This window comes from Labrus mixtus, chromosome 3, assembly GCF_963584025.1.
Source record: "Labrus mixtus chromosome 3, fLabMix1.1, whole genome shotgun sequence".
Classification (NCBI taxonomy): Eukaryota; Metazoa; Chordata; class Actinopteri; order Labriformes; family Labridae; genus Labrus; species Labrus mixtus.
Genome location: NC_083614.1, coordinates 14,393,587 through 14,419,909, shown reverse-complemented (window position 1 = coordinate 14,419,909; position 26,323 = coordinate 14,393,587). Strand labels below are relative to the sequence as shown.

The 26,323-nt window shown below is 39.6% G+C and overlaps 2 protein-coding genes across 6 annotated transcripts in view; one reads left to right on the top strand and one right to left on the bottom strand.

The window, feature by feature from the left end:
* Window positions 1–6,739: 6,739 nt before the first annotated feature.
* ncln (nicalin) lies at window positions 6,740–18,244 on the top strand. Of its 5 annotated transcripts, none has more exons than XM_061032936.1 (15): window positions 6,740–6,977; window positions 8,238–8,428; window positions 9,023–9,164; window positions 9,327–9,421; window positions 10,849–10,929; window positions 11,200–11,303; window positions 11,924–12,012; window positions 12,181–12,320; window positions 12,758–12,984; window positions 13,476–13,563; window positions 13,655–13,693; window positions 14,846–15,009; window positions 15,236–15,289; window positions 15,490–15,568; window positions 16,440–18,244. In XM_061032936.1, the coding sequence occupies exons 1-15, from the start codon at window positions 6,803–6,805 to the stop codon at window positions 16,500–16,502; spliced, it is 1,731 nt and encodes a 576-aa protein (XP_060888919.1). In that variant the 5' UTR covers window positions 6,740–6,802; the 3' UTR covers window positions 16,503–18,244. The 5 variants fall into 5 exon arrangements, with proteins under 5 accessions (XP_060888919.1, XP_060888930.1, XP_060888923.1 ...); XM_061032947.1 differs by having other exon boundaries at window positions 9,020–9,164; window positions 12,758–12,936; window positions 14,849–15,009; XM_061032940.1 differs by having other exon boundaries at window positions 9,020–9,164; window positions 12,758–12,936.
* Window positions 18,245–18,587: 343 nt separating this feature from the next.
* Window positions 18,588–26,323, bottom strand: part of cers1 (ceramide synthase 1) — a 28,851-nt gene continuing 21,115 nt past the window's right edge. The window contains exons 4-7 of the mRNA XM_061032956.1: window positions 25,410–25,571; window positions 25,078–25,225; window positions 24,413–24,573; window positions 18,588–22,690 (exon numbers count right to left, since the gene is read on the bottom strand). Of these exons, the coding sequence (XP_060888939.1) occupies window positions 22,648–22,690; window positions 24,413–24,573; window positions 25,078–25,225; window positions 25,410–25,571 (514 nt within the window). The 3' untranslated portion in view covers window positions 18,588–22,647. The remainder of the gene's footprint in view (window positions 22,691–24,412; window positions 24,574–25,077; window positions 25,226–25,409; window positions 25,572–26,323) is intronic.

Genomic DNA, 26,323 nt, shown 5'->3' with positions numbered 1-26,323 from the left:
GCAATGGGGCTCAGGAGGCAGATATATGCTATAACAACCAGGCTGTGATTGGCTGCTGGCAGATATTGGACATTGCTCATAAACCTCCAGCAGCAGGCAGGATGGAAGAAAGCCTGTGCATCATCCTTAAGCAGCACAGCCAATTACAAACCAGATGTTGTAAAAGCCCAGGGATCGGCCCTCTCTTATTTGAGCAGATCAACATATCACGTTTGGTTCTGGCTCTTGATTTTGGTTCTGAGTGGATCTGTACTTAGGTTGTGCATATACGTTAGCCAAAAATATATACTACAATTTGACGTTTTGGGAAACACATTTACTTCTTGCTTTATTGCTGCATATCTATCGATGGTATTGATCATTACAGCGTACTCGTTTTCATACAGCCTGTTTGCTAACCGAGGCAAGTGAGGAAAACAGCTTGACTGCCTGATGATCACAAACTTTGCCCGACTTCTTCTTTAACGCTCCCCTTTATTGGATTTGTCTGTGTCTTGTATTTTACCTTTTTGTGATCTTGCACCTACTTCATTGGAGTCTTTCCTAGATGTTTGGTTTTCTTCACAAAGAAGAAGTCCAAATAGGATAACAAATTGTAATATTAACACAGATTTTTGTCTGTACAGAAGGTTAATAGTGACCTTCAGATGCAGTTTTAATGACATTTGGTAAAACCAGGCTACATCTGTCCCCTGTTTCCAGTCTTTAAGCGAAGCTATGGTTTTCTTCACATGTATCCCTTCCATTGAGAGTAAAAATGATGGTAAAGTAGCCTACTTTGTTTTACTATTTGGTAATTAGTCTCTTTGCCCACACATATTGGAGAAACTAAATTACAAACAGATATGGACTTTTAAATAAGTGAACACTTGCAACACTTATGCCTGCTTTGATTCATGTTGCCTTCTCGACATCTTAACAACTTAAAGCTGTCTGGCAATCAGTCTGCAATCAGGCTGATCCAGCTGGCTAACCACCAAAACAAACATGTGGAGTGTGAGCAATGGTGGGACAGTGCTCCTGTAGGCCCAACCTGACCTCCCAATGCTGCCGCCTCATGACTAATAGGTGTTTAAGCTCAATCACAGCCAGCACACTTCCTACTCCTGTGGGCCTACTAAATGGCTCTATTCTCCCTGCCAACCCCCCTGTTCCTTTGACTCTCTCTCTCTCTCTGCCCCTCCAGGGTGTCTTACTCCCCCCCTTGAGCCTGTCTGTCTATGCCAGAGGGAGGCACCGTGGGAGTTTAATTGCCTCATATTTCCATGAAGCCAAGTTCATTACATTAACAGCTCCAGCCCACGCTGCATACTTCTAACCTGCTGCAATTTGTTTTTGTATTTATTAGGCTGGCAGAGGGGCAGCTTCCCGCTCACGTTGGGGGGGATGGAGAGAGAGAGAGAGAGAGAAAGGAGTTGGGTGAGCAAGAAGGTCAGAGGGAGCTCAGCAGGCATAGGCGTCCATTGTGATGCAGCAGCCGGGTGGTTGAAAACATGACGGGGAGGCTCCAGCAAGGCCTCGCCAGGGTCACTCCGGTGGTGATGCAAAGACATGATGGACAAGGGGAAGGTCAATGAAAGTGTTAACTCAAAGAGTAAACATCAGGGACGACTTTTAGAATTCATTTTCAATAATATAAGAGTTGAACAGTGCCTTAATCATTTTACAGTAACAAAAACAACCTCATTACTCCAAGCTTTAGCATACTTTAAGACCAAGCTGATTAAAGGTCCATTCTGCTAAATGAAAGACTGAGATCAAATTTAGGCGTTCAACATACACACAAAAAAACAGAGTTATCAACTTTCAGCTGATCTTATGATTTTACACCTCACAATGTTCCTATTCTTCTCCTCGCTCAGAACTCTAATCCAAATGTCAAAACAATTAGCAAGCAAACCTCTCGAGCATAACAAAGTAGGCAACTGTCTGCTAATACATTTATCACAACAACTTACAGGTTATTATTTCAGATTTGTGTTTACAGCTTATTATGCTGCTGCCCATTGGCCAAAAAGACTAAACCAATGCTGCTTTAAATTTGAACATTAGGAAAATTAACATACATTCTCTACCTTTATCAGATCAAATCAAATCAAGTTTATTTGTATAGCAGATTTAAAAACAGCTTCATCTGACCAAAGTGCTTTACAGGCAATGCGTAAAAGCAAGAAATAAAAAAAATAATCTATACATATGCACATACATATATATACACATATACATGTACATACATGTACATATATATACACATAATACACATAACATAATTATTATTCTGATGTTCATTTGTCAACCTGGATATGACCAACACAATACAAGTCTGCACACTATTCAAACAGTTCAAATTACAAATGTATGATGAACTAAACATCACTATTGCTTACTTCTCTACAAAGAACTATATTTACTTACTAGATATACTTAATTAAATATATTTATTAACACAGCACAAAATGAAAAAAATGAAATAGGCTATAAAAAAATATAATTTCAGAGCCTTCTAGCTAGGGCAACTAAAATCACTGACATTGCAGGACCCCTTCAATTCATTTTGTACTCTACTGGTGCAAACTAAATTACATTTAATCAGACAAAATTACACACAGTGAACCTGCAACTTTAAGGTCCTTGGAGACATGAGTGAAGCGCCTTTGAAAGACATACGGACAGAAAAGAATTAGTCAAGATCCTCTCCCAGCATGATGCCTACATTACCAGCAATATACAGAAAGTGATTGTGACACACGTGTGCACACATGGGTTTCATTCATGAATTTCTCTCTGTTCCTCCCACTAAATGTACGGTTCACAAAGTACTCACAGTGGGTCATGACCCATGCAAGCCCTCTTTCACAAGCCTTGAGTTCCCAGTTTGCCGACACACAATGTTATCACATTCGAAAAGCATAAAAAGCCTCTAATTCTGTGTTGCAAAAGTGTGAAATCGCTCCAAATCTCTCAGCATAGTCAATCAGAGACAGTATGTACCCTGTTTTGTTGTGCAATGACTGCGATGATACAGTCAAAAAAACACCAACTAATTTGAAGCAGCATGACAAAATGAATCAACTCAAACTCTGCCAAGAACCATGAAGAAAGTGGAGAAGACAAAGACAAAGAAGGACAATAAGCAAGAGAAAGACATGACCAACAAACACAGTGATATACAGAAAGGTGCAAGAGGAAGTTAAAGCAAGACAATTGAGAAAGAGCAAACAGAGAGAGAGAGAGAGATAGCATGAGTGAGCGTCTCTGAAAGTGGATATGAAGGCGGATGAGCCACGCCAACCTCCTCTGACCACATTAACAGAACCTAATGGAACGGCTGGCTCCAAGAGGCTTCTTCATCCATTATCTGACTGTTGCCCCGCGCAACCATAGAGGCTGACGGCCTCAGAGGCTGTCATACAGCAAGCTCTCCCTTTTTCTTTGTCTTATTTCCTCCGGCCTTAATGAAAATGATTATTAAATCAATTCCCTGGTACGTAAAGAAGAGGGCGTGATATTGCCTCCAACAGACTTGTGGCAACAAATGACCGTAAATCAGCAGGGGAGGAGAGGAAAAGGATGGTCATATCTTGTATTGAGACTCGGCCATCATGTGAGTACACAATCCAGATCCATAGCGGATTATGTTACGAGAAAAACAACAGTTCAAACCCTCAGACTGAAGCTCCCTCTTTCAGTGTAATTTAAGAATTCAATAATAAGTCATTCTTTATCTTGCATTACTTTATTCCTGCATTGCAACTGCGATGCTAAAACACAAGAATTGTCTCATAATAATCAATCTGAAAACAAAAGGCTACTGTCTGAATGTTATCGCTGACATGAAGACATGTCCTGCATTTGATAGTCCTCAAATAGAAGTCGATCGAAGTACAGTCTAATGGTTACTTCTCCACCAAACATTTTCAGCTCAGATCAATTACTTTTGTTTTTTAGAAGCAATTTGTATGAACTTGCATGGTGGCATCGCTGATTCAGACACTTTGTTTTCCTGTGATTCTGGAGATCTTGGCCCAAAAAAAAATTTGGAAGCACCATCCCTTTGTATCATATCAACTTCAGTGTCATTGAAAAACCAGTTACTCAAAAAAAATATTCCAATCCAGCTATGCTGCAACTCTATTGCTTTACCTTTAACAAACATCACTCTGACAAAAAAAGGGAAAGAATTGCAGCATAGCAAAATTGCTGGTTTCAAAATTGTTCCAGTAACTGGCAATCATTTACAAGGGAATGCTTTTATTTTCAAATATTGTGTTGTATTCACTGGGGGCTGGTGTGGTATTACTTGAGAATCTACAGGTTATCTTACGTTTTGATTATAATTTCAGGGGTTTTGAAGAACAAAATCACTGGTTTTACATGTATATATATTTACCAGGAACTAAATGAGTACCTGTAACGTTTTGGTACATCAATTCATCGATTGTGAAGCCTCATAAAGATTAAAATGTTTGTGATAGTGTAGCCCCTGACTACACTGCAATATCATGGAGCCTCTCTGTCATCCAAACATTTATCCATCAAGCAGAACCTTGTTGTTTTTTTAAGCTTCTGTGAATTAACAAGAGGATTATAAGGGGTGGTGTTTTGAGGAGAGAATGACTCAGAAGAATCGCTCCAAAGGTCTCAAATAAAAATATCAGCACTGTGTACTGATAGTGGTGTCGGTGATGCCAGGAACTGCTGCCTCTCACAGTATATCTTTGGTATTCTGTAATTCTGACCTTGTCACTGAGCACTCTAAACACTTGAGTGTGGTGAGAAAATGACAGCATCCTCTGAGAATGGGAAGGGGCCACAAACTGAGGGAGGGATTCTTACATAGGCATGCTACACAGAAACTGCTTACTTACTGCTAGGTAGCTAATCTCTCGTTAATCCATGGTACTTACCAGAACACACACTGACTGCACCTTTTGTATGGTCGCACAGAGAAAGTGTTTTTCTGCGGCCGGGGGTCAGGAGTAAAAGCTGGACTGATTCAGGACATTCCCAGGAGCACTGCAAAGAAATGAGGACACTGAACAGCTCATGCATTGTGTGTGTGCGTGTGCGTGTGTGTGTGTGTGTGTGTGTGTGTGTGTGTGTGTGTGTGGAAGTGTGGAAGTACCTTTGAGTCTTCACTATAGGTGACACAGAAAATGTTCATGTTTAGAGACAAGGCGACACCGAAGTAACTTGAATGCTGCTCACCAACCATCCATACAAAAACAATATTTTCCTCGTGATTGCTCTTTTCTATTTTCGTCCTCTTATATTTATGTCAGCTGATCTGAAAATGATAACATCTCATTTACGTAAAATAACTACATTTAGTTTCAACATGCTCTGCTTTGGGGTTTGTCTGCTGCCTGCTCCCTCACCAGCCAAGGCAAGGATTACTCGTACAACAGGAAATAATGACGCCAAGGTCCATTAAGTGGGATGGCAGGACATCATATCATTATAAGTGGCATTAATCTGCCACTTAGCAAAACAGCCTCAGGTGGGGAGGAAAAAGGTGAGTGAGAGAGAGAGAGAGAGAGAGAGAGAGAGAGAGAGAGAAATACGGCCTGCTGTTTTTCATTATATAAACTGTGATCATAAATCTTTTGTGTAGTTATGGGAGTGAGTTTTTGCACCATATTTGCACCATTACAAAGCCACAGTTTTCAATTCTCTAAGAATGATATTATGGGATGGGATTAGTTTATATAATGCGTCCAAGTCATAGATAAGTCATCAGAACATAGGCTATGTGACAAATGAATAAAGGGTTACAGATATTTTAGACCATATAGCTAAGAGATTACAGAACAACTTAAGCGGCAGCAAGAGTAAAATGTGACCTTAAGCACCCAAACTATTACAAAATATGACACATTTGTTATACGAATGTAATTTCTCATGGCCGAGGAGTGCTAACAAGAAATCCAAGTGCAAACTTTTGGAAGATGTGTTTCATATTTGATTGTGTCACTCTTAGACGATACTCTCTTATACATTCCCAAAGTTACACATAGAATAGAAAACGTCTTGTTCTTATTGATCTATCCTTTCAATGCCAAGGGCTGTAAGGAGAAGTTGAGTTGTTTAAACTTCTCTTGTGTAACTTAAATTTTTTTTAAGGAAATCAGATGTGTAAATACTGCAGAGTAAGGATCAATTGACATTCTGAGATGTATGAGCCTCAGCTCTAATGCAAGATGTTAAAATGATATGGTGTAGCCTACAACACCAGGAAGCATTTGATATGAAATCCAATTAGACTGCATCATGTCTGTCAAATGTACACAATTTGAAATCATTATTTTGATTATTTTCTCACACCAAACAACTTGTCTGTGCTGTTAAAATGCAATTGCTGTGTAGCAGATAAACTTTTATGATTGCATCAAAGGAGGATCTCTGCCATACTGGACTAACAGCGCCACCCAGTGTTGTTTGAACAAAATGCGGAACTTCAATATAGCTGTCCTGTAAGATCCCTGAAAGGACCGCTGATTGAATACTTGATTAGCCTATAGGATAAATAATCCACATTTTAAAAAACAAAACAAAAAATAACAGTGGGTTGAACTCATTTTAAGAAACAGGTCAGGTATGTTGCATTTGCGATACACTCCGCAGTCCAGAGTTACGGGTTGTCCACATTTTGTGCCTGATCATATTCTTCACTTTCTTGGGCTGTGGTTGGTTGGTGAGCACATCCGGGTCCCAGGCTGTCATAGCTCGCTGAGAGAGCAGACCAGCTGAATATATATTGTATTTTTTTCCTTCAAGCTTTGCGTAGAAAACAGTCGCCACGATGTTTGAGGAGGCTAGTGAAGTGTTTGATAACATGTTTAAATCATCGTTTCCCCTCACCTTCATCGTGTTTATCCCCGCGGTTCTGATCCTGGTGTCTCCGCTGCCGGCCGAGGCGGCACATGAGTTCACGGTGTATCGCATGCAGCAGTACGACCTGCAGGGGCAGCCCTACGGTAAGTCTGCTAATATCGCTCTCTTTTTGTATACGAGACTACAGTTAAACACTTCAAAATTCACCGGAACGTGGTCAAGCTCTGCCTGCAACTACCCCTAACCCTAACCCGAGTTATCGTCTCCAGCTAATGTTAAGTAAACCGAAGCAACATTTCAATGACAGCTAGCTAGCGTGCTAGCTCCTGATGTAGCATAGCAATGCTACAAGGCAGTGTCTAGTTAGCTCAAAGCAAACCAGAAAGATTACTGCTTTAATGTAAATCAAAGTAACAACGCAGAGTGTGGTGTCCCTTATGTAACATATATATTACCCATTTCGTTATTATTAGAATGGATTGTTTATTTAGATCAGTGTTTTAAAATACGTCTAACTTTAATTAAATAAACACAAAACGTTTTCTGTGATTTAAATAAAGATTTAATAAATTGATTTATGTAAACAACTGTGAATATGTCACGTTTGTCAAAGTGTACAGATGTCAGTATGATCTTTATCTCTCAGTATTCCTGACAATATGATCATGATAAGATATCACTATATATATTATATATATGAAGTTTATGTATAATGTACAATTCTACAATTCACTTAGCAGACGCTTTTATCCACAGTGACGTACATCAGAGAATAAGAACAACACAAGCAAGGATCTAGAGAAAGGGGAACAATGTCAGTCAAGAGCAAACGATCAGCTTTGAGTCCGATTGGACACACAGGTGTTGACAGGAAGTGACCAGAGGCAAAGCACAACATTGACGGCAGTTCTCGAGAGCTCTAATCAGTATAGAAACCATCTTATAAGTCATCGTTATCAAACAAAAACCATCGTCACAACCATCATCATCATCATCAATAATATGGAGACCATCATCATTAAGTTAGTAGGTATTCATGAAAGAGCTGGGTCTTTAGCGTTTTCTTAAAGGTGCAGAGGAGTTTGGAAGTTCATTCCACCACCGGGGGGCGACAGAGGAGAAGAGTCTAGTCAGAGACTTATGACCCTGTTGTGAAGGTTGGACCAGACGCCTTTCATTGGCAGAGCGTAGTGGGCGGGAGGGAGTGTAGACCTAATGTGTAGTAAACGCTTTTTCTGTGGTACTTTAGATGGATTATGTATTGACAGTGAATTTGAAGAGATGAAGTAAACCTATCTTATTTGAACTGTATCAAGTATCTGAGTGTGATCAATCTATTTTAGCCTCGACATTAACACAGTAAAATACAGTAGTTTATGAGCAGTGGGTTTTTTCTCTTCCAGGTACCAGAAATGCCATCCTGAACACTGAGGCCCGTACTGTGGAGGCAGAGGTACTAAGTCGCCGCTGTGTTATCATGCGGCTGGCGGACTTCTCTTATGAAGAGTACCAGAAAGCCTTGCGACAGTCAGCTGGTGCTGTTGTCATCATCCTGCCCAAGAACATGTCTGCTGTTCCCCAGGACATAGTACAGGTAATAAAGCACTCTGTTATTATAAATCAGTCTCGTCCACGCTCTTTTCCACTTTCATTGTGTGTTCATAACTTTGCTTTCTGAACTATTAAGCACGTCGCTCCATCGAGAAACAGGAGAGAGGCCCTGGTGATGCATCAATGTAAATGTCATCAGCAGATATGAGGAGAAAAATTAAGGCTGTCCATACAAGTTTTTTGTTTTTTTGGGGTTTTTTTTAAACTTCATGGATGGTACAAGAGATGAGTAGCATCCCTTCCTGCCAAACTTTATTTATATTGCAGAGCTGTTCCCTTCATCATAATCACCCCAAACCTGTTTAGTTTTAATTGTCTTTGTTCGTTTGTTCTGGCCAAGGACAAATTAATCTTAAAGGACCATTTCTTTGATTACAAAATTTAAAGGTCTTATATGCAACTTTTGATCTTGTAGATGTTGCACTGAAGCACCAGTATCTCAGTCAGAACAAAACAAAACTCACTTAAATCAGACTTCTTCTTTCAGTTTTAAACCATCTGATGCTCACAAATACCAATGTTAACAATGCTCTGTGTTTGTCAAAATGTTATCCTCTTTGTTTATCCTGTGCAGCAGTTCATGGAGCTTGAGCCTGAGATGTTAGCTACTGAGACCATCGTCCCCGTCTACTTTGCCATGGAGGATGATGAGCTGCTGTCCATCTACACCCAAACCTTGACCTCCTCCTCGTCACAGGGCTCCTTATCAGCAGCTGAAGGTAGAGAGTCATTCTGTCTGGACTGTACCTGCTGTTCGCTCACTTTCTGTGTTATTACACAGAAATTAGTATTACACTTATGATTTGGACAAGTGCTCTTCATGACCTTAAAATGTGCCAATCAGTCAATAATAATGATCTGTCTCCTCTGTTTTAAAATAGTGCTGCTGCATACGGCCACAGCTAACGGCTTCCAGATGGTGACCAGTGGAGCGCAGAGTAAAGCCATCAGTGACTGGGCCATCACAAGTTTAGAGGTGAGAGGCTGAACGTCGTAGTCATAAACACAATCTTATTCAAATGTTACTTTGAGACACATGAACATAAAGATCTAAAGAATAACAAAAAGCTGCTTCAAGATACCAGATTTCTCTGATTATAGGCTCCAGTATTGTAAACTCACTGTTCTTATCATTTAATTATTTGGTCTTTAGAAGCTTGTTTGAAATGTATAAAATAATAATAATAAATAACCTCAGAGGGTTTCAGGGCGATTTCACCGTAACATCAGACAGAATAGAAGTTTGTGCTGTTGACTTTGAGCAGATATATTCTTGATTTAAAAACTGTATTGTTGCTTTTGTGTTAGTTTAAGTTTAGTATAGTTTTCTTTCTGCGCGCCTGGTCGAGGTTCCTCCCACAGCCAACAAGAATGAAGATGAGATAAACTCAAACCGGTTCTGAACGAGATTGTGTTCATGATTACATGTTTCTGGTTTACTGCTATCAGAACTATTTGCCTGTTTAACCTAATGCTGTTTGAATGAATTTACTTAATCCCTCAATAATGTTTCTAAAGTTTTCTCAAGTTACATTTTAAAGAAACAGGTTAAAGGGCACAAAGTAGGCAGTGGGCCCTCCCTGTTGTCTCGGCCAATCATATGTGAACTGATGCGTTGATACATTAAGGCGTAATTGTTGGTTTAACCATTATAAATGAATATAAATTGTTAATCAACCACCAGTTTTAAATAAGTACTAAGGCATTTTAGAGCAGGCTGTTTAAATACATTTCTTTAATAAAATATTTAGTGTTTTCTGAACATGTGGGTGAGAATGAAAATCACAGAACAAAAACACTTGTATGAACCGAATGACTAGAACTGGATTCTAAACTGATTTCAAATGGAGTTCAGAAATAATAAATTTTAAGACTATAGTTATACTTTACACACAAACACACCCCAGGCTGGTGGCCTGACTGGACATCAGTTGCTCTGTGTTTTGCTCTCAGGGTAATTGGAGTTAGATTTATGGTAACACGAGAGTCTTAACAAGGAGATTATGAATGCTCAATTTGAGTGAATGTAACTCTTTAATTTTTATGCTCAGACTAACAAGAATGCTACAATATTATAGTCACTTCACAAAGAGATTTGGATGGCTTTCGTCATTGTTTATATTTTGCATCCAACTGTTTGAGTCAGAATGGTTGCAAAACAAAGCAGGAATGAGTGAAGTTTTACTAAAGGACTTTCTAATCTGAGCTTTGTCGCTTAATCAGAAAAAAAAGAGGTTTAGTCTGACTGCGGGGGATAAGGTGAAAGACTGAGGTTTTTACTTCAAAGGTCTCGTCAGGATGTCAGCTGTGACTGTAACCCTCTGTGCTCTGCCAACATTTACTCCACACACGCTGACTACAGTTTTTAAAAGGTAGTCTAAAACCTCTGTTTTTAATCCCCAGGGTCGTCTGGCTGGCGTTGGAGGAGAGGACTTGCCCACTATTGTTGTGGTTGCTCACTACGACTCCTTTGGTGTCGCTCCAGTATGTTCAATGCTTCTTTTCTCCTACTAATATGCCCTGGCTGATTATTTTTTATTTTTTTATTTTTTTAAACACGGGAATTTGGCAGCTGGGGTAAAAGTTGATCAGCTAAAGTATGCAGGATTCTGTTAATGAAACATTTTATTTTTACTCACAGATTAGTTAGACATGGAGTGTCCTCACATGTGAGTCAAAGTGTTTGTTGTCATTCAGGGAAAAGACAGTAATGCTACCTGGCTGTAATGTCTCTCTCTGTCTTGTTGTTCCCAGTGGCTTTCGTATGGAGCGGACTCAAACGGCAGTGGAGTGTCCATGTTACTAGAGCTGGCTCGTCTCTTTTCCAAACTTTACACCTACAAGAGAACACACGCTGCGTGAGTTCTGGCCACAGCACTGAAACTGAAACTATTGAGCCTCAAATAGAAGTTAATCTGATTAGCACGTAGCTGCATTAAAAAGTACAATGTCCCATTATTCCACACATTCATAAAACTCTTAGCTGCACTCTGACTGTCTAAACTGTACGTATGATGAAATTAAGAAGTGGTTTTCATTTTTGTCTTGAGGAATTAATCTCAACATAAAGTCTAGTTGTTATGTCCATTACATTTGTTTTAAGAGCAGTGCAGTACTCTTAAAAGCTTTCTGAAATCACACTATGATCACTCTGCTGGCTGTAAGACTCTCAACAGACTGTTAAACTCTCATAGCTGTCAATAATACAGCACAGGCTCATTCGTTATCTAAATGTCTTTAACAGCTGAGTGGAAGGAGGAGTTCATGCAGTGCTTAATAGGAAAGAGACTTTATATTCTCATGTTCATTTTCTCATCAATGTTCGATAAGGCATCCGCTTCATTTACCAACAGCAGTAATATTAACTGATACAGTTACTACTCTGGTTTCCATGTCCACACATCCAAGTATTCAACACTCTCCTTCAGGGGATCGTTTCCTTAATTTGACTGATGAGTGACTCATGTTGTGTGTTCAGGTACAACCTGCTGTTCTTTGTATCTGGAGGAGGAAAGTTTAACTACCAGGGCACCAAACGTTGGCTGGAAGACAATCTTGACCATACAGGTAACGTCACATGTCAAATACAATTCTTCCTATTTTTTTTTTCAATCAACCTGCGATATTATTAATAAATGTCAATAGTTTTATTATTCCCTTTTCCTTACCATGTTCGTCAACATCTCCAATAATAATAATAATGTCATCAATACCTGTCCCTCCCTTTAACCACAGACTCCAGTCTGCTGCAGGACAACGTAGCCTTCGTGTTGTGTTTGGACACTCTGGGGAACGGGGACTCCATGCACCTCCATGTGTCCAAACCCCCTAAAGAGGGAACTCCTCAGTATTCCCTGCTCAAGGAGCTGGAGATGGTAAGAACCCTAAAGACTTGATTCACATGAAGTACAGTCTCTGTCTATACAATCTTGAACAAAAACATGTCAGAACACACTTAATGGGCAGCAGATCCATAGATCCATACTTTCTCGAGACATATCTTAAAATATGTCTGTCTTATAAAAGCAGATTTTGTTTTTTTTTCTGAAGCCACTTCATGTGAGTTCTGAAGAAAGAAAGCTTAGTGAGTAATTAACGCATAAACTTGAATATTTTCTCAACCAATTCCAACACATGTGTACAGGTTTGTTTACAGTTCAGTACTACAGATGCCCTGGAGGTTTAACATACATGTGTTTTAAAATTCTCTTTTAAGGCTTTTAATTTTTAACTGGAGAGAGTGAAACAGCAGCATTTGTTCGATTATATGGTACACTGAAGGACTATATTTCTTTCTTCCATGGTCTCTCAGGTGGTCTCCAGTCAGTACCCAGAGGTCAAGTTCTCCATGGTCCACAAGAAAATTAACCTAGCAGACGACATGCTGGCCTGGGAACACGAGCGCTTCGGGATCCGTCGGCTTCCAGCCTTCACGTTGTCCCACCTGCCATCCCATCGCCTGGCTCAGCGCTCCAGCATCATGGACGTGCGGTCAGTGTCCCCCTCCTCTCGCCACGGAGCGGGAGAGCCCCCTGCTGGGTGGGTTCATTACTGCAAGTCTCTTAGTCACCAAAAGAAATGGGTTTTTGTCCTAAACAAGCTAATTTTCCCTCATGTCGTTGGTATTGTTGTAGACCAGTTCCTGTTCCATCATGTTAAATCCTTCTTCTGCATAAAGAGAGGAGTCATGTGGCCAGTGCACTTTAACATCACATATGACTGTATTCATGCACTTCAGTCAGATGTGGAATCAACGTGAGGTTATTCACTTGCAGCCTTTTTTTTTATTGTGGGGGAAACACTTTTCATCTCTGTTTTTCCACATGCGTTTTATTCTATTCCTTGAGCTCTCCATCTCTTTAAGCTCATTCATGTGTTCTGTGATAGTTTCACACTCAACCAATAGGTTATTTTCTCTCTTAAATTTGTGCATTTGCTCTCTAATGGGTTTCCTCAAGGTTAGTTTCTCTTCGCTTTTTATTTTCAGTTCCCTCTCTAACTGTCTGCACGCTTGTGTTTGTGTCCTATAGGCCTCATGTAGATGTGAAGAAACTCAGCAGGAACACCAAGTTGGTAGCAGAAGCCCTGGCACGTGTCATATACAACCTCACTGAGAAGGTAAACACACAGATGGTGAATGTGCATGGACTATGGATATTTGATCTGATTTGAAGTTTTGATGTGACATGTTGTATCTGTGTCTACACAGGGGGCGCCTGGAGACCTGAAGATCTTCACTGAACAGATGGTAAGTTTCTATAGCCAGCTGCCTTTTCTCTTTAAGTCTTATTCTACATAAAGCCCATCACAGTGGTTGAGGTTAAATCATGGGTGATTGAAGGTACTTCTTGTAACTTCAGTTTAAGAATAAAGTATCTGTGAAAGATCAAACCTACAGATATGACAGATAAACAGCTGTTTTATATGGATGAATGCATGCTCACGTTACCTACAGTACTGTATGTTGAAGATGAAATGTAGAAATGTATTGTATTGCATGAAATAAAGTAGTGGTGTTGAGTTGGGGACAGCTGTGGCCAACTGGTAGGGTCTGCAGTCTTTAAATTGATAGGCAGGCGTTTCGATCCTAGCTCCTGCAGTCCACATGTTGAAGTGTCTGAACGGCCTAGTTAGCAGCGTGTCAATGTGTATGAACGAGATCAGTTAATACTGATAAATAGCATCCTCTGCCATCAGTGTATGAATTTGATGTGAATGGGGGAATGTGACATGAAGTGTAAAAGGACTTTGAATGGTCATAAGACTAGGCTGGATGTAAATACAGCCCGTTTACCAAGAAATGTAGAAAGGAGTGCAACCTGGAAGGAATTAAAAAAAAGTGTAGGTTAGAGGTTCTCTTTGGGTACAAGCAGTCATAGGAAGAAAAAAAAAGCAAGAAAAAGTCCTAGGGCACTCTCGTTTAAACTATTAAATCTAATGGCCAGATCTTAGATCCCTCTGAAACACAAATTACTTTGAGAGCTGAGCTGGTTATTCATTTTTCATTGTACCAATTCCAGAGGAAACATTTACAGTTACCATCATGACAGTTGTTATAGGTTTTTTTTTTTTTTGTTTTAACATGTACGATGAAAATAAATCTCCATACATTGTTTGTTTATAGAGTTGTTACTTTACCATACATTGTCCAGTCCACCAACCAACCACATCTTTAAAACCCTAGTTAGCAATTACTGATTGCTAAGAAACATCTCCATGTAAAACTTCAGAATGTGTTTTAGTGTTGCTTGATGTGGTTATTATATCCTATATCCATTTTTTACTATATATGGATTCCACAGACCCACACGTGGCTGTTTAGTGTGCAGCTCGCTGGTCTTTAGAGCGGCTGTGCTCATATAGTTGTGTACCTTTTATTTTTCCTGTCTTGTTCGATCAGCAGGTGCAGGAGGAGCAGCTCTCAGCGGTGGTGGACTGGCTCACAGCACAGCCCCGAGCCGCTCAGCTGGTGGACAAAGACAGCAGTGTGGTGTCCACTCTGGAGTATCACCTCGGACACTACCTCAAAGACGTCAAGAGACACTATGTCAAAGCCGACAAAAGGTAAAGAGAAGGACGGAGACTGAAGCACTTATATTGTGAGCAGAGGTACAGTTTCAAGATGGAAACTTTATGTATTCATCATAATGCTTAAAAACCAAAAACATTTTCAACCAAGTCAAAAATGGTATGTCCTGTATTTTTCCTCGGATGATATAAATGTATTTCACATGCTGGTCAGCTTTATCACACTGTCAGAATGAAAGCCTTTTAACTTGCTCCTCCTCAGGGATCCAGAGTTTGTATTCTACGACCAGCTAAAGCAGACAATGAATGCTTACAGGTAAAGAACTCCTCTTCATCCTTGTTGCTTTAGCGCACTTCACACTTATTAAACATACCTTTGTTAAAAGCTCCTCCCAGCCATTTGTAAAGTTAATAAATAACTTTAAAACCCTAAAAAAAACTTTAAAAACCAATATCTTTCTTGACATTTATTTTCCTTCTCTTGAACTCTGCTTCTTTCTCTATCGCATCCTCCAGAGTGAAGCCTGCTATTTTTGACTTGCTGCTGGCAGTCTGCATTGCAGCATACTTGGGGATGATGTATCTGGCCATCCAGGTGAGTCAGTGTATTCATGCTGTAGCTCCTCTCACACATGCACCACATCACATACATTATTGTCTACGTTTTCATGTTTAAAGCATCTGGAACAGATATTTTACACATTTTTTTAGATCTTTATTTAGCTGTCCAGCTCTTTTAAATGTACCCATGCTGCTATCAGAGCAAAAAAAATTGTCACAGTAGGGAGCTTTTTATGTGCATTTTACTTAATTGGCACTACATGCTCAGGCCCAAACAGCAGACAAAGTAAGATCGAGGCTATCTGCTAGATATAGTGATGCATCATGCATTTTAAAGGCCTCTTTTTTCCTCTCAGGAGAGGAGAGATCAAATACAACAAAAATAATGCAAATGTTGGACTTATTGAACTTTAACTTTCTTAATAAATAATAGTGATGCTATTAAACTGCTTGATCTCATTATATTAGTTGTAAATTGGTCTCAAGAGGTACAACAGTGGTCCTGCTAGTTCACACCCAGTAACATGTTGGTAACACAGAGAACATGGCACAACTCTGTGCTGTCATAATACTGTAAAGGCAGCAGCAGTACAATGTAAAGTAATAGAAAAATATTCATTGTGTTCCTCAGAGCACACATCATTTTGTCATTAATCTATAATCTCTTGTTCAAAAAGGAAAAAAACAATATGTGAAAGATAAATAAAATAAGTTTTTAATTTTCCAATGTGAGAAAAATAGAGATCAGAATAACATTAACAGTGTCCCTGCCTTATGAGTGTAGAATGTATATGTACAGTTTACATGTGTGAAATCAATACAGAACATTGTTGGTTTGTGTGCAGATGTGTTTTGGGGTTTTCTTGTATAGACCGTCAGCCTCTTCTCTCCCGCTCCTCTTTCAGAACTTCGGCATCCTGTACAGTGTCGTCCGCAGAATCACCCAACCCAAAACAAAGACCCATTAAGGTGTACAACACAGTTTTCCAGATCTCACCCTTTTCCTCCAGTCGAGACACTTTAGCCAGTAAGAACACGTGTGCTGGGCAGAGCTGCTGTCGTCATGATGGTTTTCAAACCAGCAGAATCACTTCAACATCCCTCATCCGGATCCACAAACTATGATGTCAGATCCTGTCCTGCTGCCAACTGAATCCATTTGGTCTGCTGGACCAGAATAATCAGGAATCATTTTTCACTTGCCCTGTCTTCAACTCCGATGTTTTCTTCATTCATTTGTAATGATCCCTTACCTTGGAACGTATGTTTAGAATTTGTCCCCACCTTTTAAGATATGAGAGTATCCGATGTTGCTGTTCCAGCGCTCGCTCTTCCATCTTCCTCTCAGTATACTGTACAAGTGATTATTCTGCCAAACGGGCTTCATGTGAGGCCATAGGCAGCTACAGGGAGAATCTGAACACAGAGTTAAGAACCGAATGTCTTTACCTGAGATATGTTCCCCTCCTTTTCTGTTAAAGGATATGTTTATACATCGGTCTGTCTTAATACAATGCCCACATTTCATAAAAAAACATTATCAGAGTTATCAGTCATGTTATTATTTGTGTCTCCACTGAGAACTCCTGAATCCACAGTCTGTGAAGTTTTACCACTACACCTGATCCATGAAAAGCATTGATTGACTTTCAAGAGAATAATAACAATTGAGGATAATGATATTAAGCAATGCGTATATAACAAACTACAATTAAATAATGTTAAAGAAAGAGAAGCAAAATACCTGATGATCTGGACATTCTTCTTCTTGTGACACTTTAATAGACCTTTCATCTGGCTCTACATCTCTTAGAATGTGTGTGTGCTAGAATTATTTTTTAACTCCGACCCTTTGAGGAGAGAAGAAATGATCACAGGCCGATAACATCCACAGGTGAGTATGTGAGTATTGTATTGGGACAGACCCTTTAAACATGCAGTGAAAATGACTCCTATAATAACATATTTCAAGTTTACAAATAAGGCTAGTTGTCAGAATGAGATGTAAAGTAGTGTTTAGATAATCCTGATTCTGTTGCCCTGGTAGTGATTTTATGAATGGAAAGAAATCCTCACTAAATTATAGTTGTACACCCCCGCCCCTACTCGGCATTTAATATAAAAATAGTTGTAGAAATTTAAACCTGATTTCACCCTTTTGTTTCTTGTTCTATTTTTAACATTGTCACCTTTCTCTGTCGCAGAAGATTGTGTTCTGTTGCTGTTTGACCTGGTGTGTCTTATTTCTACTTCGCCTTTTCTTTTTTTTTTTACCTGTAATGATTTCAAGCGTCATGCTGTTGAGGCCATCTGAAAGCTCATGTGTAGGTTAGTTGTCCGACATCGAACATGTTTTTTTTTGTCTCCCTCTGCTAAATCAGAGCACATGTGTGTAAAGTGTGCAGGAGTTCAAAGCCAACACATCGGGATACAACTCCCCCTTACTCTTTTTTTATCAGTGAAAACATGTTGAGCTGAACTTTGACCTTTTTGCTGACCGTAATAAAATGTGATTCAACTGAAGTCAAAGATTTTGAAAACTGTTTGAAGATACTGGTTAAGCCAGCACTGCACTATTTACACACTGGATGTCTTAAATGGGAATAACAGGAATTTGTTTGAATTGAATGGGGAAAAGTCTTAAACACTTGGTAATTACATTTCTTAAGATGTTGGTGTTGGTTAAATAAATACTGCAGTGTTTCCTCGACCTTATCTCTGCCCTGGTCTTGCCTTGTTGTGGGTGAATGATGTTTCCATGTTTTTTGTTTTTCTGCATGATTCCCCCCCACCCAACAACCCAACAACCCTCCAACGCTCCCAACCCTCCGCCTCAGTACCAATGACAGGATTTTCTTTATTCACCTACAAGAGTGAAATACTTTGTGGTACATTTTTAATTTATTGAATCAGTTTTGTTTGTGCACTGAAATGAACTCTCCACCGGTCTGAACTCTGTTTCATCTTATCCACAACACTTGATCTTTGCAATGAAAATGATATCAGTTGTGATTTAAAAAAATAAAGTCAAATAAAAAAACAGAGTAAATGTTTTGTTTACTGACATGTTTTATTTTAAGGGAAAAAAGTGAAATGATAACATTGGCTGAATGGTATTAAAATCGCATAACAAAAGAGCAAGGATTCGTCTTTATCCAAAGGGTCAGATTCAGTTTGACAAAAAAAGGGTCAATTTGTATGAATTACAGCACATATCAATGGTCCTTAATCACACATCATTAAAATGCACTTTGACTTAACAAGAGTTTTAGTTACCGATTCTTCCAAGAAAGTCATAAAAATTCCAAAATTCTCCCTTCCCTTTTTCTAATTTTTGATCTACTAATGAACAATAAAAATAATACTAATAAATTACAGTGCAATTCATGAGAAATACCTGCAGAGCTTTTCTGCTCTCCTTCACTACCAGCTTTCCTCGTCATCGTCACCAGCTCCCACAAACACTTGGCTCATAATTGTGGTGGACAGTTCAGCACAATCAAACCTTACGCTAACATCCTGTGTGTCATTACGGAGCGACGCCCAAGACCTAGTTTAGATAGACAACTCACATGTTCCAAGACCTCCTCTGGAGTGAGGAGAAAGCTGCTGACTTATCACTTATCACCTCTCCCTCATCTTGTTTTTGTTCTGTTTATGTAAGCAAACAGAGTCAGAGACCATATTCATATCAGATCCTTTTTTTTTGCAACATACAACCCAAGTGCACTACACTTTGCAAAGTTTGCAGTTCTCTGCTCAGTTTAAAAACACTGCTTTCTCTAATCACCTCCTTATTGTGTCTGTGTTGATAGTTATGTATGAAAATCCCCTGCAGCCCGGCGATCTGAACCAGGAAGTGAAAGGGTCAGGGTTGAGACAATGACTATATTATGCTCTACACACAAATATCCACTAGAGCCTGGGTTCAAAGGAGGCCCTCTCAATGCTGCTTCAAACACAGCTTAATTATTTTGATTTATCACTCTGTCCTGATCAAGTGTATCCAATCAGGAAGTGATGAACCTATTGATGCTCAGCATTACTGCCTGGTCATCTTCTCATCACTCTCTGATCTCCTGTGTGCTCACTTCGTCCTATGCAAATGACGAGGTTAGAGCCTGGATATCAAATATCAGCAACTTCTATGCCAGGTGAGTTGTCTGACTGAACTAAGCCTCATGAGCCGCACATTTATCTAAAACTTTATTCAAAGATGACAAAGACTGTGGGCCAATGTGGTATAAATAGGAATCAGCCAAATTGATCCAAAAGCAAAATATTCTTTAATCGATTAATTTAATATAAATACACATTTTTTTTAATTTATAGAATTAAGCAGTATCCTGTGAACACCTGCTTGTAGCAGCAGGTAGTTCATGAAAGTAAATGAAGACAAAGTAATCACGTAGCAAATTAAAGATTTAAACGTTGCCATAAAAGGCTTTTTGATTGACCACATTTCCCAAAATAACAATAGACACTGGTTTAAAAAGTTCAGAAATGTGTTATTGTTTGATATTTCTTTGTCAAATGGCCGCTGGCTGTAAAAGTGGCTCTTCCGCACATCACACCACAGGACAGATTGTAGTATGACAAAGTGGGAGGGATTGAAAGGTGCATGTTTTGCACACAGTACCTTACCAGACTTCAGGGAGAAGTCCCATCTAATTCAGATCACAGGTCTTTGAGGGTTTACTGCACACTTCACTCCCCTGTCACCTGTCATCAACAAATAAAAGCAAACTATGGATGCTTTCTCACAGTTGAGTTTGCAGAACATGTCCTGCTATAACACCATGCTAGTAAAACCTGTAAGCCATGGGGCTCTGATATATTACACACGGTAACACGTCTGATAAAGCATGTTATTACAGTACAGATGTCAAGGACTACAGTAAAAAGGAGTCTTATCAAATGAGCCAGCACTTAAATTCAAAGGAAGAGATCGGAGACTAAATCCAGATTGTAATGAACACCACAACTCTCCCTGGTCCCTGGAAACATCTGTTCTGAGCAGACAGTCACCGACTCATCACACACAGCAGAAAAAAAAACAACACAACTGGGAAACCAACAGTGCTCTCAGAGGAAAACAAAAAACAAAAACAGCAGCAATTCCAAAAAACAAGAAACAAATCAACAATAATAACCTGAACTACATCAATAAAAGTGATAGGTTAATGTAAAATTTAAAAAAATGTTTGTACTCCCCCCCCCCAAGTGCAGACGAGGGGATAGTGGAAGACACAACTAAAACAAAATGCTTTTTCTACGGACTGATGACATCTGCGGCCTGCTCCAGCAGCACAAGCATGCTGTTCATCGAAACAAGAGCTTGAATTTGATCGAGAAGGTGGGAAGAATAGAAACGTCCCTTATTTTCTACAGCGGCAGCAGCTGTTTCCACTGACACACAAACACACAGGAAACCAGTGAAACCACTTGAATTAAACAGATCCCTTTTCACGGTAGTGATCGATTGATTGATTGTGTTCAAATAATAGAAGCTTTGTGAGACTAAAAATAGACCCACATGTAATTCCTTCACGTCTTAAAGTGTTTCTTGAGATAGATCTTAAATACAGCCAAAAAAAAAGCCATATAAGGGTTGAGCACACACTGGTTTGTATGCGTTTGGCAGAGAAAAAAAACAAACATTATGTGTTCAGTGGCCACCGCTGCTGCTAAACAGAAAAGATCACTTTTCTGTTTTAGACGTAAATAAAGACATTATGATTACATAGCGAGAGGATTTTTTTCTTCAATGTTTGTAAGACAATTTCATAGCATATTTCCAAAATCATTCGATATCATGCATTCCTGAATACCATAATGTGTGCATACATAATGTTTTTATCATACGGATTTTTCATCTTTACACAAGTTCTGGGCTATTGTTCCAATTTCCTGTGAACCAGATAGCCACCACCACCCACGACCTGGTTAAGAATGTCATTTAGATCCTTATTGTTTTAACAAATCAAATCATGATGATGACGCTGAAACCCAGTCAATCAATTCTAGCTATATGCTGTCATTAAACCAGCAATCAGCTTGTATGCCTTCATGTCAGTGCAGCAACAGATGTTTGCGACACAGAGGAAAGACTAAACACAGAAAAAAAAAAGATTTGTCTATACAAGTCAAAATGTCTGATGTCAGTTGATCGTCAGAAGAACAGGTAAAAAGATAAAAAGAATTCAAAGTGAGAGGTGAAATGTTGTGAAACTAAGGAGTTTAAAAGCTTCAGCTACAGCCATTCTCTCCGCGCACGCGCACGCGCACTCGCACGCACATGTACCTACACACACCACTAATGGACGCAGCGAGGGCAGAGCTGTGTGGGCGCCACCACTGACTTGTGCAATGATATGGAAATCAATACATGTGGTGAAACAGCATCAGACAACACCAGGCAGGCTCTCCTGCATCGCTGTCGCCATGAGAGGGAAAACTAAGAACAAAGCTTTGTATCCCGTGTGACTAATGTTTTGTTTTTTTTCTCTTCGTGTCTGGAGTCAGAGGGGATGGACGGAGTTTTTAACGCAGATAAAGGAGTAAAAAAAAAAAAAAAAAAAAAAACATTTCACTGACGGCGAACACACCCTTCAAAATCAACATATTGCTTCTTCACCAGGTAACTAAAGGTTACAGTCGGTCTAACAGTCTACAGAACCACTACACGCCTGAACCTTTTTTCTTATCCGGGTGCTGCAGAGTGCTGCTGTTCAGGGTGACAGTGACGATTACTCCACCAATTAACTACTGTACCTGACAATCACAGTCCAACTCTCACTCAAACGGGTTTGTTTCTACTGAGTCTATCAAATGTAAAGTTAGAGACAGTAAGACAAAAAGTCACCTGAAAAAAACATTCACAGTGCTCTAATTAAAAAAATGTTAAAAATAAAATATCAGTGATGAAATGAAATGTCCTAAAACAAATAAAAGAGTAAATATGTATCGCAGCCTAACTTGTTTTTTCTCCATTCTTGTCTACTTGTGACACTCTTCCCTTCAGCCACCCTTGAGGCACAAGCAGTCGAGGAGGGCGTCTTGTCTTGCTTTGTACTTGCATCCCCGTGCCAGGTGGTGGAGACAAAGAGCCTGTTATAGATGCTTCTCCTTGGTGATCCCATTCTGCACGTGCTTCCTGTGAGAGAGAGAGAGAGAGAGAGAGAGAGGGAGAGAGAGAAAGAGTGGACATCATTGGTTCAGGCAGCTGAGAGCAAAGGAGTCTCGGACAGGAAGAGGAGAGAGTAAGCTTGTCAGGTGAGGTGATCAGATGTGAGGCTTTAGCAGGCAGAGGGGATATCTGCAGGGTTCAAGGCCAGGCAGATAAGGTGAGCCACATAATCACATCTCCATATGGTCTCAGGCTCTTTGATCCTATCTACCTGTGAGGGCCGCTGCTTACACAAGCTCAGGGGGGAGATCTCCTCCAATGTTCATCAACCCCTCGTTTCAGGGGGGGGGGAGAGGGTGCCTGCCCCTGCTTCAGCTACCTAATCCATGGATTTTAACCCAAAAACACAGGGTAGAAGTGCTCTGTTTGTTTTTTTTTGTCAGGAGAAATTAAAAGAAGTTTGTACTTTCAGGGTCTTCATTGACGGTGGTCAAAGGCTGCAGTGATAATCAGCATCAGGTGATAGAGGGAAATCTGACAGAGAGGGGACTAAAGGCAGCTCCTCAGATAAAGACTGATGAAGCCATGACCTCAGATAAAGACAACACAAACAAGATATACTTCAGTTTTAGTCAACTTAGCCTTTTTTCTTCAAAGCTTGATATCACAGAGCGCTGATAACTCACGTACACATTCAGAGAGACCCCTGTTACACAACACATTCGATTTTTGTACCATCATAATATTGACTGTTAGGATAGGTTAGTAAGGGACGCTGGCCTGATCGTCAACAGTACAATACCTGAAAACAAATGAACAAATTGTCCTTTTTGCTCAACCAAACTAAAGTGACATTGAAAAAGAGAACAAAACATACATTGAATTCAGCGATAAAGAAAAGTGCCATGTGTGCATTTTCGGAAAATAGATAGGCTAAATAAATTTCGTATATGCATCTGTGGCATTTTAAGAAAATGAGCTCAAGGTTTTAGGATACAGATATACCAGCAGCACTGATAAAAAAAAACCTCCAGATTATTACCATAAAAAGTAAGCCGTCATACTACAAAGACTTTGGCCAAAAAAAGAACAGATAAAAATACTTCAGCGTGTTCTCCTCTTTTTCAGAAAGTGTTTTTTGTATTGAGCTCATTTTAATTTCTGGAAGGATTTTGTTTATTAGTGGTAGATACACCACTAATAAAGTTATTAGAACACTCTTAGCTAAGCGAGATGCTGACACTATTCCCATAAGCCTCAGCTGAACTGTTTCAGCACTGATTATCAGGTAAAAGCATGCTAACACACTTTACCATGATGGTGAACATGTAACAACCACACTGTCACTAGTTAGCATTTGGCTAATAAAGATGTTATATTGAACAGTCTCTCAGATCAGATAGAAAGGCTGCAGCTTAAAGATAGAAAAATATGTCTGCCTCAAACATTTTCAATGTAACATTAATTGTGTTCATTTAATAGTTTTAGTCTGGCAGCATTGTGTTGCCTTTACAATAAGAATTTAACACTTAAAAACTGTTACATTGCAACAGGCTTACTCAATGATTTATGAATGTGGAGACTACAAATAGCACCTTAAACTGCTGGTCTGGTCTCCTGCCAAACCTTCTCCAAGTAAAAACAAACTCAACATTTGTAGTGAAAATCTGCCAGCAGTTGGCTGCTGATATTTTCCCACCCTGTGCTGAGGTCTCTCTGTCACATTAAACACGTTTTGGTGAAGCTTACCCCTGGGCAGAGATGTGATGTCCAGCATCATCATCATTGGATTCTGCCTTCTGCGCTCTGAGCAGTCCCGCTGCCGCCCTGCTGCCGTCCTCATCCTCGTACTCCCTGACGTCGTTCACCTCTTTCATCTTTAACACCTTCACCACAAAGACCACGATAAACTAGACAGAACGGGGAGAGAAGAGAGAGAGAGATCAGTGGCCTATACCAAGAAACAAGTTTAACATACCCAAAGCGGTAATTACGCTTCATTCTAAATCTTCTAAACAGAACTACAAGGCTCTGGTGCTTTTTTCAGTCTCTGTTGAAGGATGATATCAGTGATTATATTAATTAATATATCTGTAAAATCAGAGAAGACAAAGCGGTCTCCCTCCTTGCTTCCCTCTCACGATAAAGCTGATGATCAAGAGGGTTTTTCACATTCAAACATTACTAGCTCCAGAGCAGGTTAAGTGTTCAGCATACGTTACCATGGTGATCTTACCCGGTAAGAAGTGAGACCACCTACGTAGTACTAAAAATCCCAAATGAACCCTGAAGTTACCCAGATAACTGGAAATCCTGCTTAGTAGTACACCCTCCAGATGATGACTAGTTTTCATAAAGACAGACCATAAAACCAGCTTCTTTGATTTGATGAAGACAAAGCAGTGTTTCCTCACCAAGAACCAGTAGATGTTCATGAGTAGCAGTGCCAGAAGAAGAGCGTTGAAGAAGAAGTAGAAGGGTATGCTGGGGACAGACTGGAGGCTGGACACACATGTGGCGTACAGCACTTTGAGAGGGAACCAGTAGAGACGGAACCAAAACCTGAAAGTGATGGAGACCAAAATCAACCGACACTAAAAATGCCATTCATGTTTTTTTTTTTTGTCTTCAGTGTGCTTGTGAGTCAGCTAGAAACATGAAGATAATATGTAGCTACCATAGCTACACAACACTTAACTTATAAGGGAAAACATACGGGACATTTGAGTGTGTTTGTGAGCCTCACCAAGTGATGCTGAAGCTGACAGAGCCCATGTTGGACAGCACGTCGTTGAGCAGGTAATATCCTCCCTGCCTGGACTTTAAGTAGACGTTTAGCTTGGTGAACTCCAGCTGGATGTCATTGATATCGTGGAGGAACAACACCAGAATCCCAACGTTGTGGTATCTGAAGGGCAGGGAATACAAACGGCATGTCTTTATAAATACTTTGCACTGAATGAGGCATCTGTCAAAGGATTGTTTGTGCATTTCTAAGAATTAAACTAACTTTCTAAAACATGTAAAGCTTCAAATATTAAAATGATTTTGTCTTCCGATACAGTAAGCAAAGAAAAAGAGAAGACATGATGCAGTTTATTTTGAAGGCATTTTTCTGTCTCAGCATTCTTTCATTCAGATTTTTTTTTTTTTTAATTTTCTAAAGAAATCCCCCCACAGTTTACACTAAACTCTTATTTTGAAAGCCAATTTTGACATTAACATGCCAGAATTATTGAGATATAGAAAAACTACCAAACATATACTTTGAATAGCCATGAATGCAAAATAACCTTCATTTAATAGCAATAAAATGCACAAAAAACATTAATCACTTAATTCATTATCATGCAGGAAATATATGTCTTGAAAGTCCTCTCTGTACTTTATATAGCACCACTCTGCCCGTCGTGCGATTCGCTCTTCCACTTCACGGTTTAATTCAGCTAAGTGAGCAATACGCTGCAAGCTTAAGGCTTCCAAAGGCTCAAATTGTTTTGTTTTTTTCCCACATTGGAAAAAAAAAAAAACTCAGCAGACGGGGGAATGCTTCCCACAAGCAGACGGCAAATAGTGCTCTGAAACTATAGAATAAAAAAGTTTTCCGTGACTGATATGCAGCTGATATGCATGTTTTAACAGTGGAGGCCAAACCAGGCT

Coding starts and splice junctions, on each gene's coding strand:
- ncln (XM_061032921.1), top strand. CDS start 6,803: ATGTTTGAGGAGGCTAGTGAAGTGTTTGATAACATGTTTAAATCATCG. Junction 8,429..9,019: donor TTCCCCAGGACATAGTACAG/GTAATAAAGCAC, acceptor TATCCTGTGCAG/CAGTTCATGGAGCTTGAGCC. Junction 13,564..13,654: donor TATACAACCTCACTGAGAAG/GTAAACACACAG, acceptor GTGTCTACACAG/GGGGCGCCTGGAGACCTGAA.